This window comes from Uranotaenia lowii, chromosome 3 (genome assembly GCF_029784155.1).
Source record: "Uranotaenia lowii strain MFRU-FL chromosome 3, ASM2978415v1, whole genome shotgun sequence".
In the NCBI taxonomy this organism is placed as follows: domain Eukaryota; kingdom Metazoa; phylum Arthropoda; class Insecta; order Diptera; family Culicidae; genus Uranotaenia; species Uranotaenia lowii.
Genome location: NC_073693.1, coordinates 318,719,191 through 318,737,393, shown reverse-complemented (window position 1 = coordinate 318,737,393; position 18,203 = coordinate 318,719,191). Strand labels below are relative to the sequence as shown.

Below are 18,203 nucleotides of genomic sequence, written 5' to 3'. Positions count from 1 at the left end.
CGATTTATAGCAATTTAGTTGCACTGCTTATCGCAGAGATAACAACAAGTTTGTTTTCTCACAAGAATCCCGCGAAAGAGAACAAATTTGTAAACATGGCAGACTTTTCTATCATATCCGATTTATACCGACTTTAAGTAACCATTTTTACGATCGTTTACATATTTGTTAGGAAAGCTTACTCAGCTTACTTACAGAGATCGATCATTTCGCTTTGATTTTTTAGGTGAATCGATCCTGGGACCATTCAGCTGAATCGATCTTAAGTCTTAAGAAACGATTTTTTTCCCGAATATCGAACAATCCTAGTTTGGAAACACTACAAATAGAGATGTACCATGTACCAAATTTGGTATACGGTGAAGAATACCTCTAAAATTATTTTATTAATTTGGCGAAAAAATAAAGCTAATTGTCTAAAACTGCGTGAAATGGCAACACATTAGAACAAAACATTCTTCGGCGTACTTATCTTGGGGTTAATCTAAAATGGACATAACAATGTCTAGAACCCTCTATAAATGAAGAAATGTAAAACGGAAGAAAATTCATTTTTAAGTTTATCCCAAAAGATATTCGCTTTCAGCTTTTGCTGGAAATCAAGAAATAAAAATTGATAATTTTTTTTATTGAGTTCTGTGTTAAGATTCACTCAATATAATTCGAAAGAAATATTACGAAAACAATCCGAGATCTGCCTCGATTCCTCCTATTTTGCGGTGCCAAACCAATTTCATGAAAATAAACTATCATTCACCTCTACTTCAAATTAATTTTGTTTTTTTTTTGTGAAAATTCAAACGCTCAACAAAGTTTGCCGGGTCAGCTTATTCATAATTAAAAAACAGGTTTTTGTATGTGAGGATTTTATTTTTATTCTCTTACGGGATTGTGCCGAATGTCTTCAAATCTTCCCCAAAATTAAACTGGTCCATTTTTACGTCTTAAAAATACAGTTTTTTTTCAGATTTTTAACATGTTTATTTTTCGTGTTAAATATGGTTAAATTTTTTTGTAAAGTAGGCATAATATTTTCAACGTCATATTACCTATAGTCCGAATGATGCTTTCAGATGAAAGTTGCATCATAAATTGGGCTGTTCAATGTTTTGCAAATTAGGCTGGAACAAATATCAATTTCTTCTTTTGTCACCGTCCTCTTCGAAATTTCCAAAAAATCCGAAGGGGGAAATAAATAAAGTTTTAAGTAATTTGTGAAAATTTCGATAAAACAAAATCCAATATTTGAAAGATTACATGACCAATTAACTAATTTAAGAAGATGGGAGTTAAACCACCTTTTGTTTTCTTGATTTGATAAAATTATTTGATAAAAATTTACTTGATTCATAGTTTTTGTGCATCGATATTGTATGCAATTTTGGTTGCATACAAGCTTCCGTGCAATTTTTTCCAATTTATTTGTTTTTCGCATTATTTTTTTTTGTCCCCCCCTTCAAGATGTTCCAACTCCAAGTGACAAAAGAAGGATTTTAAATTTGGACCGGCCTTATTCGGTGATGTAGACGATAATTTTAGACACCATTTAAAGTTTGTTTAATTTTTTTTCTTGTTAAAGGTCATTACTTCTTTATTTTTATTAAAGCTGATTAAAATTTCAATGCGTTTTGATGTGCTATTTTATGATTTCCGTTGAAAAATAACAGAGTTATGTAACTTTGAAATAGAGTTTTGTTTTTCTAAGAAACGAACACACACAAGTATGTCTCAGTGAATTGCTAAAAACACCGACCCTGCTAACTCAGACTTAGAATTTAAATAAACATGCCAAGTACAAAGTGAAGCACCCAGAACTCAGGCTCTAAAAAAATTTGAAAATGTGTAATGAAAACCTCACTCAGTATTCAAGACGAAAATCAAAACAAAACTTAGGAGGAATAAAATTTAGCGGATTATGTTCTCAAAATGGCAGAAAAAATAAATAAATTAGAATAACGATCAGGACCAATCAGTCAAAATTAAAATCATGAATCTAAACTTAATCTTGTTAAGTTTTGATTTACAGATCCGTAATTCACCCGAAATTCATCGTTGATGATTACATATATTTTCAATTTCAGAATTCTAAAACCAGAGCTCAATAGTCAAATTCTGTGTGCGATAAAGTAAATCTAATTGGAACATCATCGTTTTAAATCAATCGATAAAGTTTTGACAACATTATCAAAATAAATCAGAGTTTTGCAGCAGATGTGGTTTGAGATATGAAGAATCGATTGGTATATGTACTTAACTCAAAATTGACGATTTTGGCACCTAATCCCTCTGATTCTTATCTTAATCCTTTACATTCAAACCTTGTTAAACTTTTTTCTACAGAAATTTAATAAACATCACCGTTATCTGAAAAACCTTAAAAATGTTTTATTTTGCTTTTAAAAAAACCCTGATAATCATATTCATGTATTTCCAAACTGAGAAGATCATAAAATCTCGATCGAAAGAACCGGGAAAAAAACCGAGAATTTGAAAATGGAAACTCGCTGGTCACCCTGCGCTATCCTCTAGGCCGCGGTCGGTAGCTTAAAATATTTTATTTACAAAAAAAACTAATCAAATCTAACTCGGAAAATAATAATGTTAGAAATCTATAAAAATTCAAGTGTTTTTAGTCGTCGTAAAAATAAACCAGATTTTAAATTTTGGGGATGATCTAACGAGGATAAAATGAAGCAGATTTTAATTATGGGGAAGATCTAACGACCCCCGGCGCAAATTGTCAGATGAAACAAAAATCCCCATGTGTTTTTCGTATGATTAACTATTTTGGATTATGGTTCAATGTTACATTAAAACATGACCAATTGAGCTTTAGAATCTTACCTGCATCTTTTCCTTGAGCAGACTGGCCAGCGAGTTGATGCTGGTGATCGAGTTCTGGTTGCTCATGATGCTCTGGGCATCGAAGTCGTTGGCCATCATCTCCTTATCGTTGAGGCGCAAGGCCGGCAGCGGAGCGATCGAACCACGCCGATGGCGGAAGAGACTTTTGGCCCTGTCCAAAAAAAAAAGAAAAATGATTTTTTTAGTCAACCTGAATACCTCTTATGTTTATATTCATCATAAGAAAACACAACACAACACGCCAAGTAACGGTAATTTTGCTCAGAAAGTGCCATTTTCACTACATATATTGTCACTTTCAATTTTGCTATCTACGCTACGCGAATAAAAGCCATGAGAGTGTCAAGTAGGATAGCAGATAGCTTAAGCTTGCCAGATTGCCCGGTTTTACCCGGGTTTGCCCGGATATTTGATGCAAAATTTCGATAAAGTCCGGTCCGGCCCGGTTGCCCGGATATCGTGAAAAAAGTCCGGATATTGCCCGGATTTTTTTACAATTTTCACAAAGAAACCAAAAAAAATCAAAGTTTTTGAGTAAGTTTCAGCTAAATCGATTAACGGTATGGAAATTTTCAACGGTTATCTCAAACAATTTCGCTGATTTACTTTTATAAACCTTTGAATATTTAAGTGTTCCAAAAAGTTTTTGGAAGTCTGCATTTACATTAATAAAATATTAATTTCAATTTTTTTTGCATTGTTTCTCTGCTTTTATGTATAATTACACCTAAATTTTGCCCGGTTTTTGCCAGGTTTTTGGATTTGAAAAATTGAAATCCATGCCCGGATTTTGCCAGGTTTTTTTGAAAAAATGCCCGGAATTGCTCGGCCCGGATGGGAGTGGAAAAAATTCTGGCAACCTTAAGATAGCTATAAAGGGCAATACTAATAGCAATTAGAGCCGCTGCCTGTCGCTACTATAAGTACAGCTAGAGAACGTTACCGTTAAGTATTTCTCATATGTAAACGCAATCAACCTTAAGTTTATGATACAGTTAAAGGAAGATAGCACTTTTAGACTCTTTTTTAGTTTGTTTTAAGAAAATTTATCAAACCTTTCAAATGGATCCTTCTATTGTACAAAGACCCACAACAACTGCAACTCAATTACAGTTTAAGCATCCGATTTCGTTGAATCTTTCCTATCCACATTTGAACGGCTGCTGTATTCCGTATGGCAAAGATAACGCGTTAACGCGAAGCTTCCTTTCAATTCACCATACTTAGTCCGGGAGAAGATTGCAAGTAAATAAAGTCGTCGCTCGTTGATACGTAAATTAGTTTAATCTCTTCGGTAAATATTGGTACCGCAGACGCGAAACACGCTAACAGCTTTATTCGATTCGCTTTCAATGATTGCCGAATTTAAATTTTAGGAAAATTTTCAGCACTGCACTAAGCCGATGATGATTCAACACACTAAATTGACGAACCTCCAAAGACAGTTTAATCCAGTACGATGCACCAGATTAAGACTAATCAGGCGTATCGCGCAAGCACTTGCGCATCAACCGAGATACGCCTCAACCAAAACAAAGTGTCTCCTAACGGCAATATTCCGTGAAAGATCGTCCGGAAGTATTCCGGGACGATGAACGACTCGTTTGCTTATCACGCGACAAACGCTAGACTGAGACTACTAAGTGGAACCCCCGCGAGCAACTAGCAAGCAAGTAGCTAGCTGGGCTTCACGCTGCCCGGGATTCCAGACAAAGTCGGAAAGTTGACTACAAATGAAATGGAACGCATTCACGTTCCGTTGGATTGTCGAAACGTAATCAGGCTTTCTGCCTTGTGGTACGATGCTTGGCAGATATGCTCGAACTGGTTGAAATTACTTTTCGTATTTGATAGAGGGCTAAGACGTGTGTTGATCTCACAATTCTACACAGTGATCTCACAGTTGTGAATCACTATTATTAGTTACAGTTGTTAAAACGAATAAAATATATTAATTTTGTATCACAAACGGAAGAATATATGAAATATATGAACAGGTCTGAACAGTTCAAAAGAATTTTATACAAAAGTATACTGAAAAAAAATTCAAATAAACAAAACTTTTAACGACTATGTGTGGTATTCACCCAAAAAGAGTCAGTGGAAAAATTGTCCGAACATCACTTTTAATCAGAAGTGCAACTTGAAGGTTTGAATTAGTGTAAGAAAAAGTTATCTTTTAATATAAATGATCATTTTACTCAAGGCCGGATAAGGTGGGGTGAGAGGGTACACAAAAAATAAGGTTTTGCTTGAAAATATTGTAAATTTTGATGAATTTAGCAATTTCAAGAGGAAAAAACAAACTGTGGAAGACTGACGTTTTATCCCCTTTGTTTTCTAGATTTTTTATGAAAAATGATCCAATTATACGATTTTATGTTATGGAAATAGTATGTAACTTTGTTGCATACAAACTTTTGTTCAATTCATACCAATTTGTCAATTTTTGTTGGGGAGAGTGGGGTTACGTAGGCCACTCTAAATATCTCAGATGTGTGTTGAGACAAAAATCTCAATCCAACTGTCATGTTCGTTGCTTTGCGTAAGCATATTTTTCTTTATGTTGTTGACTTAAATACGCATCATATGCTTCTTTTATTATTCAAGCTTAAAAACGTTAAAAAAATTTAATTACATAACTAAACAAGCACTCGCTAATTGCCTCGATGGGGAACCTAAAGTTCATAACGAAAATATGCTCATACGCTTATAATCTTATTTTTGTCATGTTCTTTCGCGTGGAAAAGGAATTTTCGATGAAACATCAATAAGTCACTCAAACGCAACCAATTTGCAAATCATAGCTTATGGAGAATCAAGCAAGGGCCACATTTTATAGAGTATCTTGGGTCACTTATATTTTTATGTTTTTAAACACATTCAAAACTTAAAATACGTTTTCCCTATCTGTAAAGTTTCCTTATGCCAAACAAAAAGTTATGAATAATATTCAGTCCATCCTACATAAGGAATTTTCCGAATCGTTCGCAAGCCAGGTTCTATGCGATCATACACAACTCTCTTTTTCATTTCATCGTCTGAAATTGCTTTGCAATGCAAAAAAGTGGCCCATGATTCCCCACTCTCCCATATTATTTTCTATCAGGCCCGTGCAAAGGACTGGGGGTAGGATTTCGAAATTCAAATTTAGCTAGAAATATTTAATAACAATGCCAAAAATGCACAATAAATAAGAAAAATTTATTTTCAAAACCATTTTTCTACTCATGGCCATCACAAAAACTAGAAACAAATGTAAATTATACTGGTACGGTTCAAAATAACTCAGAATCAAAGTTTCAAATTGATGGTACTCCCAATATGCCAATAAAAATTCATTCAAAATTATGTCCCAGATTATTAATTCTAAACCAGATTCTAATTCTGAACCAGATATTTGCATGAAAATATATTTTGCAGTCATTTAATATCAATATTTCTAAGCACTTAAAAACGAATACGAATAAAAATTTTGAATAAATCCAGATGAGTTGATAGAAAAATTTCGCAGTGTTATCATAAATTTGAAAAAAAAAATAATCACGACTTGAAATGTAAATTTTGGAAATGAAAAAAAAGTTGAACTTGTGAGAATTTAATCATGAAAAGATAAAAATAAATATAAAAATTGAGAATTCACCTATTTTTTATATGCAAATATTGAGTAAATAAAGCAAACACTGAATAAGTTTAAATTTGGCAGTAAAATTTAACTTTAAAGTTGATTTTACGAACACATATAGATTAGTTGAAAAATCATGATGATGATTCCAAAAAATAAAAAGGTCAAACGTTTTTAAATTTTCAAGCACGTCATAGTTTGAAACTTTTTTTTTTATTAAAACTTCCATTCTATTTTTGGTGATATGAAGTTTATGATTTTAAAAATGAATCAGATTTGAGTGGAATTTTACAATCCTACATGATAGCGAAAAACTAATTATGAATTTGTTTATTATACTTCATTCAACCAAGGAATGATAAGAAATAATCTGGACTTTTTCATCTCAAATAATGATTGGCTCTATGAATCAAACTTTTTTCTTTATTCTCTGCTTTTTTTGTTGATCAATAGTCTCAAAACAAAGTTTTTATTATCTTTTTTTTCTAAAATCTCTGGGTGGTCTAGTTTTCGACATTCAATTTTAGATTTCGTTACCAAGTGTAATAGTTTTTGACAAGAACATTTCCACCTCCTTTGTTTGCAACAGAATTTTAATATTTGCATACATATTGGAATTGGTTGTCTACTTCACGGAGTTTTTACACTATGAAAAAAGTATAACCATTCATAGCAAGTTTTGTGTCAATAAATAGACTTTTAGGTGAATTTTTAGCGCTAGTTTTAAACAGCTTCAAAAACAGCTAAAATTTCATAAAATGTTAGCGAAAATATAAATTAAATTACCGAAAATAGTAAATTTATAACCTTATCCATCCATTGATCCCTTTTATGTTGTTATAGAATTTGCCATTTTGAACTCTGAAAATAAACACAATTACAACCCGACATTCACTTGAAATTCATTTTTTCTCACTTCAAATTCAAGTGACGACTGAAGTGAATGTGGATGAATTCACTTGGAATTTAAGTGACTGCCAAGTGAAATGTATATGTCGCACTTGAATGGAAGAAAATCACTGGATCCTTGTTTTTAAGTGAAAAATCATGTGTATTTTAAAAGTGAATTTGGGTTCAGTGTACTATTACATCTTGTTTAGAATCATTTTTATACTTAACATATGCTAAACTGGGAGGGTAACAACTTTTTCGATTTTATCACGCACAACAAAAATTTCACCGTCAAAATGGCGAAACCGTGAATTTGGCGAAACTAAACAAAAATGGGAAAACTAGTAATTTTATTGTCTCAAAAGATAAATTAAAATGCCCTGAGTATATGTATTTGTAGAAGTTCACTTTAGGCAAAGAATCGTCTTTAGTCTATAAAACTCTTCTCCATAGCAATCTTATGTTATTACTCAAAGGCAAAGCATATAAAATATCAATTTAATAGTGTTAAACTCATTGAAGTGAATCATTGAAAGAGTCTAGATTTCTAGTATTTATAAAAAAAGAGTAATAAAATCGAAACAACAACTGTGATAAAATCGAGCGTGAATTTGGCAAGAAGCGAAAAAATCGAACAGTGATTAGATCGAAAAACTACTGTAAATAGCTTGTGCAATCAGTTAGAAAGATAAGCCTTTTATGGAAAACTAGCTGACCCGGTAAACTTCGTTTTACCTTCTAAAGTATAAATCGTAATAAATGATTAATTTTATCTACACGTCCTTAACTGCATCGTGCTCGCGAATAGATTCTCATGGAAATCGTAACAAATAATGTTGAATTTGTATTGGGACCACCTTTCATAAAAAGTAAGATCCTTGAAACTATTATACAAACTATCTCTGACCCAAAAAACCCTCGGATACCAAATTTCACTTCATTCCGACCGACCATTCATACGTGATGTTGTTACAAAGAAAATGCCTCCATTTTTATATATAAGATCTGTCAAAAACAGCTCCTGTTGAAATCTTGAGTATGTTCTCTTTTAGTATTTCTGACAATACTAAAAAATGTTTTAAAAAAGGTTCTGTTTCATTTGACAAATATGTTGAAGCCTAACTATTTGATTTTTACTTTAAAAAGTTATCTGAAATTTAAATTTTTCTTTGGGGGGTATTGAACATAAAGCAGAAAAAGTAAACAACAAGAATTTTCTTAAACTTTTTTTGACAGAAGTTAAAATAACTTCAGTCTTGATGAAATTGATGATTGGCTATAAAACTTTATATTTGAATATTATAAGCTAGGTGTGATCAACAATTTTGTCAAAAAAGTGCTCAAATTTCCTAAATTATGCTGACCAATTTTCAAAAGGTAATTATAACACAAAACTGATAGAAAATAAGTTACTGCGTAATTAGATTCCGGGCATCCAAGTTAATCGAAATTTGTTCTTAAATTCGTTGTCCCTCTTAAAAATGTGGATTCGGTGGCCTTGTGTAATTTGTCGAAACCCTTTTGAATGTGAAGTTGAGCATTTAGAAAAACAAGAATCGCAACATTATATTGAGGCTGAAATTGGTTCCATTTAAACATACAATTTGTAATGACATAAACGATTTTTTTAATCAAATTGATAAGTTATAAAGTATTAGATACTAGGTTTAAATTTTTTTGACAATTCTACTGACTGAATGTATTTAAAAGAACGGCTATCATTTTGTTGATGTGTTAAATTGGTATTCAAAAATGAATTGAGAAAAAAAAATGGTTGTTTTTTGACACTGAAATCTCGTTATGAAAACGAGACAGGATTTCAGAGTATCAAGATTTGAGTTTCAAAACAAAAGGTTTATCGAATATCAAAACTAAATTTTTCAATTAAAATTAATTTCAATTCATGTGTCATAAAATGAAATCTCTTAAATGTTAAGGACATAATTTGCTGGAGCAAGCCAATTTTCCGACATGTTTATTAACAATTATTTTTGAGTACCTTTTGGGATCAAGTAATGTCTCGTTACTACGGTTAATTCATTTCTTGAACTGAACATTTTACATGGCAAAAATCTGCTTAAAGGGGATTAAACCCCTAATTATAAATTAACATTTCATTTGCAACTGATCAAATAACACCAAATGTTTCTGAGTGTGTATTAACTAAATTGACAGGTTTAAGCTTCAACAAAACATGAATATGATTCCAAACTCATAATACGCTCTATCATCATGTTTTATTATCAGCTTGAATTTGTTTCTCAGATAAGGAAACAATATTTAAATTTTTTCGAGGTGCAAAGAACTTATGAACTGATTTCCACTTATTTGGTGACGCTGTTTCTAAATATGCATTGAGATATTTTTATCTTGCAGCTCTTGTTCATTCAAAACATTGGAAAATGAGTAAAAATTCATTCAATCAATTTGTTCACTTTTTTAAAACACCATAGAAGATTAAAATGTGAAAACTGAAGGTTTAAATGTAATGATCAACTTACCCGAAGCTTGTGCGTAATTTTGACGTCTGAGAAAATAGTTATGGAAGTTTTCTAATTGTTTTTTTTTCCAATTTTGCAAAATACGGCAATTGTGAAGAAAATTTCAAGAACGTTTAACCCAAATTGAATTTTAGCTATTTCTCTAACCAAAGGTCCAATTGTTTTGTAGTCTTCAATAAAGATCTTCAATGAATAAAAATCCTTAATATCAGAAATAGTTGAAATGTTTTCTGTTTAAATTTATAGAAATTAAAAAATTTATTTTGTTTAAAGCTATTTATGTTTGAACCTATAGATAAGAATCCTTGATTGAATGGATGATAAAAAATAGATTCAAAATCAGTTTTTATTTCTCATTTAGGTTGATCGGTTCATCAGTTATCAATGATCAAATTTACTAAAAATCGATCATTTTCAAAATTTTCACCCGCCATTTCACTAAAACAAGAGTTGACAGACGAAATCTGGCAAATGATTCGAATTCAGTACGCCAAACTCGTTCAAAAACAGTTATAAAAACAGCAGGGTTAGATGCAACTTATGTATATCACAACACTTATTCAATTTTTATTCTAATATAATGTAACGAAATTTTCATTTAAAGATAACAAAATGATGATGACATAGTTTGTCACATCGTGAGATAGTTTTTAAAGTTTTAGATTCTCATAGAAAATTTAAAAAAAATTAGCAATAGATGTAACATTTTTTACACTTTTCTATACCGTAAAATACCCCGGATTGGCTTAATGATATTTTCATTTAAAAACTTTATATTGCTTTCTTTATCCTATACCAACACCCTTGGTGTAAAATAATTTTTGAACAATCACCATTTTTTTAAATAAATATTTTTGAAAATTCAGGTACCTGTCTGAGTTAAAATGCATCAAAAAAAAACACAGATTCACTTTTTAAATTTCGTTTCCATATGCTGGAATATAATTGTTTTGCATCATGTGTTAATTTAAAAATTTCATCCATCCAAACATTCAATTCTATGATTTCAGCTAGTGGAATTTTTTGTAATATTTTTTACTTCTAAATGTATGAAGTTCCTTTAAGCTTTTTTCTTTAAAAATATTTATGACAGAAAAAATTAAAACTTTAATTCGAATAAAATCAAAAATTACGAAAATTGGTGCTTCATGCGTTTCGACATCCCCAATACAAAAAAAAATATAAATTTTCGAACGTTTTCATATGATTAATCATTAAAAACAAAATTTATTGAAACTTACCCCTTTTTTCTTAGTTTGGTAAGAATCGCATGTTTTTGTAAATTCAAAAAATAACTGGTGAAACCAATAGTTTAGACGACTACGTCAATTTTATGTCCCACCAACCTTAAAACTTTTGATGAAGATGTATATTAGATGTAGATTATCTGTGGATATTAAGTTTTTAGTAGCCTTTGAAGTTGAATGCAATACAGATGCTCCGTTTGACGGTAACGTTGCGATAATTTTTTTCTCTAACCTAGCAGGAACACTGCTAGGAATATGATTTATTGTTTAAAAAGGTTGCCAGAATTTTGCTCAGCATGTGTTTGGGCCGGACAAATCCAGGCTATTTTATCAAAAAACCTGGCAAAATCCGGGCATTTGATTTCAAAATTTTCAACCCAAACTCCGGGAAATATCCGGGCTAGTTTGGTCAAAAATTTTTGTGCGTTTACATTCCGTCGTGGAAACAATATTGAAACATCATAAACGCTTAGAACTCGCACTTAATTTTTTTTTCAATTATTTTGTTGTTGTGTTCTTTAAGAACGTGAACCTCGAATTACTTCTTCTAATAATATGTAAGATGTTTCGTACGACAATAAAAAGATGTACCGTAAAACGGGGTAACTTTGATCTCCGGGGTAATTTTGACCAAAAATACATTTTTGCACATTATCATCAATAACTCAGTCTAAAGTTTGAATTTTTGAAAACTGTTTTCTACATTTGAAAGCCTATTCATTGAGTATTAAGTAGGCAAAATTTGGTTTGTATTTGAAATTTTTTCTATAAGTAAAAATTCAATTTCTAAATCCTAAAATATCTATGTTTTCTAAGGCTCTCTAACAAACAGCTCTCCTGATGATACCTAAAAGCATCTAGAGGCAAACGGGTTGTTGAAAGTGAAAGAACAACTTTTTTTCTTGTTATATGTGTCTTTAAAGTGTTATTTTGGTAATCATTTAGTGATCAATTTTTTATATTTAAAAAATAAGGACATATTTCAAAAGTAAGCCCGTATTGGAAAATGGATAAAATATGGTTAACTTTGAAGAAAAAAATGAAAATGGAAAAAAGTGGAAGTGTCTTGAGGAATGTGTGAAGGTAAAATTTCAGTTGTATTTTGAATCTGAAGCTATTTATCAATTGCTAAAATTTTTGCCCCTGAATGTATGCAGCATCATTGTTCTTTTTTCGATTATAAATGTTTTTAAAAGAAAACGTTAAAAAGCAAGGTATAATTTATAAACTACCATTTGTAAATATTATGAAGGTGTTTTATATCCTTTATGATCAAAAAAAGTCGTAAAAACCGTCGATAATAGAGACTGACCAATGTTACCCCAAAGCATCAGATTCAAAACAGAGCCGAAATCGATTTTTTTTTTCAAATTTAAAGTAGTCTAATAAATTTCTGCAACCATGTTTTTCGTTCATAGGAGTCCAGTACTGGTTTTAAAAATATGAAACATGCGATTACATGCCACATTCTTCTTAACAGAAAAAATAATCGAAAAATATTGAAAAAAGTGATCAATATTACCCCGGATTACGGTAAGCGGGATTTGAAAATCACTCATAGAGCTTCGCCGCATGTTTACACAATTTGTTCGAACAACGGTGTCGAGCAAGCTATGCCGCCAAGTCTGATTATGCGGCTATCGAGGGATTGTAAACTCCAATGGCTTATTCATCCCGACACAAATTTGCAATCCGAGATATAAAGAACTATCGAAAATCATAATAAGACTGATGATAGTTTATGGATTTCGAAAAATCTTTGGAGGATGCTCTAATAAACTTTAAAACTAAGGACGGAAAATTCGAGCATTATTAAGCACCTCAAAGGACACAATAATCATCAAAAGGCGGCGTGTTCAATATTAATCCTACTCAGCCTACGCCTGTCGGTACAAACTTAAAACAACAAAAACGTCTCTAATCCACTATCGAGTGATTTATATATCAACGATTTTTTTCTGTCATTCCGCTTTTATCACTGACCTACCTATTATCAGCGGTCGCAATCCGGGTCTATTTTAGGTAATCCACTGTTTTTTTATCTACCAGTATCCACCCACGCTCACGCTTAAAATTATCTGGAAACACCTTAAGCCGCTAATATCCTCCGGCAGGCAGGTGGGTGCCCCTTCATTATCCGGCGATTAATGACCAACAGAATGTCACCGAAGGGTAGAACGCAAAAAAAAATCAAACGTAAACCAACTTACTTGGCACTTTTGGGCTGCTGTTCCTCCTCGCTGCTTTCGTCCTCATATTGGAGCATCGGTTTCAAGCTGACGGGGGACACCGGAGAAACGGGAGTGATTGGCGATATCGATGGTTCCGGAGTTGTAACTTCCTCGGTACTGGAGCTGGAGCGATCATCGACGACCTAGAAGATGAAACGGTAACGTCACACAATTAACATCCAAAACCAACCGGGTGTTGTTGAAACAAACTGTTAGCAACGACCTACACAAGTTACTGGAGAAATATTTGAATTATGCTGCGTAAGCTAGGTTTGATTCGAGTGTCGAGAGTATAACTTTAGGCGATTTCGAATAACCTAGTGGTGGTCGCACTTCGGACGCATGGCATTCGTTCGTTATCAGAAGCCTATCGTCCAAGTAGGTAGATACCTTCTAAGTTGTTCCGCGCCTCTCATTCGAATGATAATGGATTAGCCGGGCATGAGCATCGAAACCGCGTGAGCCGAAGTCCCGGGTAAGCTTTTCGATCTACAGAATAATTCAAATTACTTAATGAGAAAAACTGTCGTAATAACTTCCATTATTGTTAGCAAAAGCATGTTCCTATACGTTTGACGTGTATCATCAGCGCATGTAGGTATGAATCAATGAATGCAGTGCATCGGAAATAGCATTGCTTTCAGAGCATATGTACTGAGGGTGGTTCGAGTTTCGAAAATTGTATGTCTAAATTCTTTCCCAAATCTATAAAAGAGAATGTTGCTTATTTTAAACTTATTTAGTTTTTGTAGCAAAACTGTCAACGATATTGCAGTTTACCGAAAAGAATTAAAAAAATTAACCAGGTTAAAAGGTTTTAAAACTCCTCGATAATTTGCATCGTCGACTTTCGAAGTGCTTCAGAAAATAAAAGTTTTAAGATTCATTAGCAATTTAGCGAAATTTTCTAGACTACAAGCTTTGGACTATCCTAATACTTAAGCACATGGCAAGACATCGTACAAGCCGAAATCCAACGCAACGGATAAATTAAGTCTAGAATACAGTTGAAGCATGAACGATGGCTAATTATAATATTACCATGTACGACGGAAGACACTATGTGTTTCTCATTAATTTGTTTAAAAAATTAATATCAAATACAATACCTATTTATAAATGCGTTAATTTTTGTTATTTGTGATAGGTAAATGTTCAAACCTTTTAAATTTCCCTAAAGCTCGTTCTAATTTGAGAAAGCGTGAAAAAGTTTTCGAGGAAATATTTTTATGGGCTTCAAATGGTGGGTTGACAACCTGGAAGGAATGACAAACATAATTCTGGTCCTCACTCGTTCCTACCTCACGCCTCCACGAGTCATATGATCACAAATGACAGCCAGCTAAAAGTATACACGCAGCTGGCGGCGAAGCCCGGGCAATGTTGTCAACTCGACAATAGCAAAGTGAGGAGGTGCCCCAATCCTAAGGCACCGTGACGATAGGATGTATGGCTGGAGGGAATCTCAGTCGCTAACGGAACCTGTGGGGCACCCTTACTGTGTTACAGCAGGGCACTGACACAGCTGACCTTTACTTCCCTAGCTACTCGTGGGATCAAAATATGTACACAAACAAACAAACACAAAACAATACGAGTGCCGACTGCTCGTCTCAGCCGGATAATATGGAAGTCACAGAAGGTGAACTCGAAAGACAGCTCTCTAACGAGTCATTCACAGGAGTGCCATCCATCTCATCTTCCGCATTAGATTCACCTGCGGAAATGAACGACGAGAGCGACGATGATGGGGTTAATGTCACCATCAAAACAGCAGAAATGCCGAAAAAAGAGAAAAATCTCGACACACGGCAGCTAAGTGGTGCGGCCAAGAGAAGGCTGAGAAAGCTTATGGCCAAAAACGTACCATATGAAGAGGCAATGCGCCTAATTTCCACTGAAAAAAATACGCCCCCTGCAAAAAATGTAAAACGGGCGCGCAGTGGAGATAACGATGGTTCAAACAGTGTGGAAAAATCGAGAGCCAAGAAGGCCAGAGGGCCACAAGCCCCTGCGAGACAGCCATACGAATCAAAGCAAGCTCGACCACAGACCAATGAGGGTCGTGAAGGTCTACATAGGGCCAAACGCCCAATGAGACCAATAGAGAAAATTAAAGGCAAGTCCAAGCAAAGACCCTCCTATAGTGAGGTTGCTGGTTCTGTGAGGGTAGGCATATTAGCCAAAGATTACCCCAGCACACAGCTGAAAACAGAACAACTGAAAATGGTACAGCAAGCGATTAAACGGGCTGTTCTCGGTCAAAGACAGGAGAAACTTAAACCGAAGTTCGCTCAATGTTCGTACAAATCAGGTTTCATGGTTGTGACGTGTCTTGACCAGGCTACATCGGACTGGCTAAAGCAAGTTACACCATCAATCAAGCCATGGGTAGGAGCTGAGCTAGTCGCCGTTGGAGATAATCAAATCCCAAGATCGGAGATCCTGAAGGCTCACCTACCTGGAGCTGCCGAGGACGATATCGGTACGATTCAGGCTACAATTGAAAGCCAAAATGATGAGCTTAGTACTGAAAGCTGGAGATTCTACGATATCCACAAAAAGAACGAAGCTCTCGAAGTGGTTTTCACCGTAGACGAAACCTCAATGAAAGAGCTGGAGAAGAGGAACTTCGTCATATACTATGGATTTGGTTCCAGTAAAATCTGGAAAATAACCAAGAGAAATCCAGAAAGCAGAGCTGTTGAAGGGAACACCACCGATAAAGCTGTTCAAGGACCCGGGCAGCCTAAACAGGGCCTTGTAAAGGACCAGTCGGCGACAGACCAGGTCCAACCCACAGAAGGAGAGTCGATTAGCAAAGGAAATACTTCGGCAACACTCGATCTCAAAGAACCAGAGTCTAAGGACCAGGGCCAATCTATGGACCAGGGACAAGACTCAGGGACAAACGAGAAAAATGAGTATAGCCCCAGTAAATTCAATGCAGATTGCTCACCGGAAGGGACTAGGTTGTTGAACATGGGCCCATGCTTGGAACAAGATCAACTTAAACCAGGCCCGAGTGGAATGACCAGTTTTAAAGGTAAAGTAACCATCAACAAACCTGCAAACAAAAAACTGTCAAGAAACCCTAGCACATGGAGCAAACCAAAAGGAGAAAAGCAAACATGTGCAAATGGCAAAAAGCCGGTGCTTTGCCCCACCACCACGGGCAAAAAACCCCAAAAATGAGCACCCTAAAATGTGTTCAGGCGAATCTTCATCATGCTGTAGGAGCCTCAAGTACACTACTGAGAAGATTCGTCTCCGAAAACCTGGACCTTGCCTTTATCCAGGAACCTTGGGTTAACAAGGGTAAGGTACAAGGGCTTTACACGCCGAATGGTAAGATTCTTTACGACGAAAGAAGCGCTCGCCCAAGGGCTGCTCTACTAGTTAATAAAAGAATTAAATTTACTCCCTTTACAGAATTTATCGACGGAGACATCACGGCTATACGAATGGAAATACCGACACCGAAAGGTAAGCACACGGTAAGTGTAGCCTCAGCGTATTTCCCGGGAGATAGCACCGAAATACCCCCACCGATGGTAGTAGAATTCATGAGAAAATGCCGGGCACAAAACCAGCAGTTTCTCATCTGCTGCGATGCTAACGCTCATCACACGCTGTGGGGAAGTACAGACATCAACAATAGAGGTGAGTCTTTATTAGAGTTTCTTTCGCAAAACCATATTGAAATATGTAACGAGGGAAACAAACCAACGTTCACAACGACGAACAGACAAGAAGTCCTCGATTTAACTATATGCACACCACTGCTTCTAGGGAAAATAAATAACTGGGAGGTGTCGGATGAAGAATCACTGTCTGATCACAGACATATTACTTTCGACATAGTGGGAGGAGAAATAATCAGGGACGTTTATAGAGACCCTAGGAACACCAACTGGGATCTCTACAAACACACACTTGAAGTTTGTAAACCTTTGTTGGATGTGAAAATACGAACAACAAAGCAATTAGAGGAAGCTTCAAACAGTTTTACCAATAAGATCATATACGCTTTCGAAGCAAGCTGTCCACTGATGGAACGTGTTTCAAACAGAAGAGTTCCTTGGTGGAACAGACAACTAGAAAAGTTAAGGAAAAAAACAAGGAGACTTTTCAACAAAGCAAAAGCTGACTCAAACTGGGATGACTATCGTAAGTCTCTAACTGAGTACAATAAAAATATTCGTAAAGCTAAGAGAAGTAGTTGGAGGCACATGTGTGAAACCGTTCAATCTACGCCAGAAGCTGCCAGGCTCCAGAAAGTTCTATCTAAAGAACACTCAAATGGACTGGGTCAATTGAAGAAAAATAATGGGGAGTTCACTACAGACCCAGAAGAAACACTTCAATTACTACTAAGTACGCATTTCCCAGGATCCATTGAAGGGACAGAGATTATAGACACTCCGGCTGGAAGATCCAGACGAAATGTCAGACGCGAGGAAGCTCTCCGCAAATCGCGCGCAATCTTTAAACCGTCAATGGTTGACTGGGCGATAAGTACATTCGAGCCATTTAAAGCTGCTGGCGAAGATGGAATTATACCAATCCAAATACAGCAAGCAAAACAAATGGTAATACCTGCCTTGGTAGAGATGTTCGTCGCCAGTATGACCCTCTGTCATGTTCCCACTCAGTGGAAAAAGGTGCGTGTTATCTTCATCCCGAAACCAGGGAAAAAAGATAAAACTCAACCAAAGGCATTCAGACCTATAAGTCTGACATCCATTATCTTGAAAATAATGGAGAAGATACTTGACGAGCACATTAAATCGCAGTATCTTAGCTCAAGTAAGCTAAATAATTTTCAGTTCGCTTACAAAAA

At 34.8% G+C, this 18,203-nt stretch overlaps 1 protein-coding gene across 4 annotated transcripts in view; it reads right to left on the bottom strand.

Moving 5' to 3' along the window:
• LOC129751871 (myogenesis-regulating glycosidase) overlaps positions 1–18,203 on the bottom strand; it is a 60,082-nt gene that overhangs the window by 12,166 nt on the left and 29,713 nt on the right. For 2 of the 4 annotated variants that reach the window (XM_055747623.1, XM_055747624.1), the window contains exons 4-5: positions 13,340–13,503; positions 2,845–3,016 (exon numbers count right to left, since the gene is read on the bottom strand). In XM_055747623.1, the coding sequence (XP_055603598.1) occupies positions 2,845–3,016; positions 13,340–13,503 (336 nt within the window). Of the gene's footprint in view, positions 1–2,844; positions 3,017–3,920; positions 4,300–13,339; positions 13,504–13,587; positions 13,745–18,203 lie in introns of those variants that run through there. The other 2 variants (XM_055747625.1, XM_055747626.1) reach the window with 2 other exon arrangements.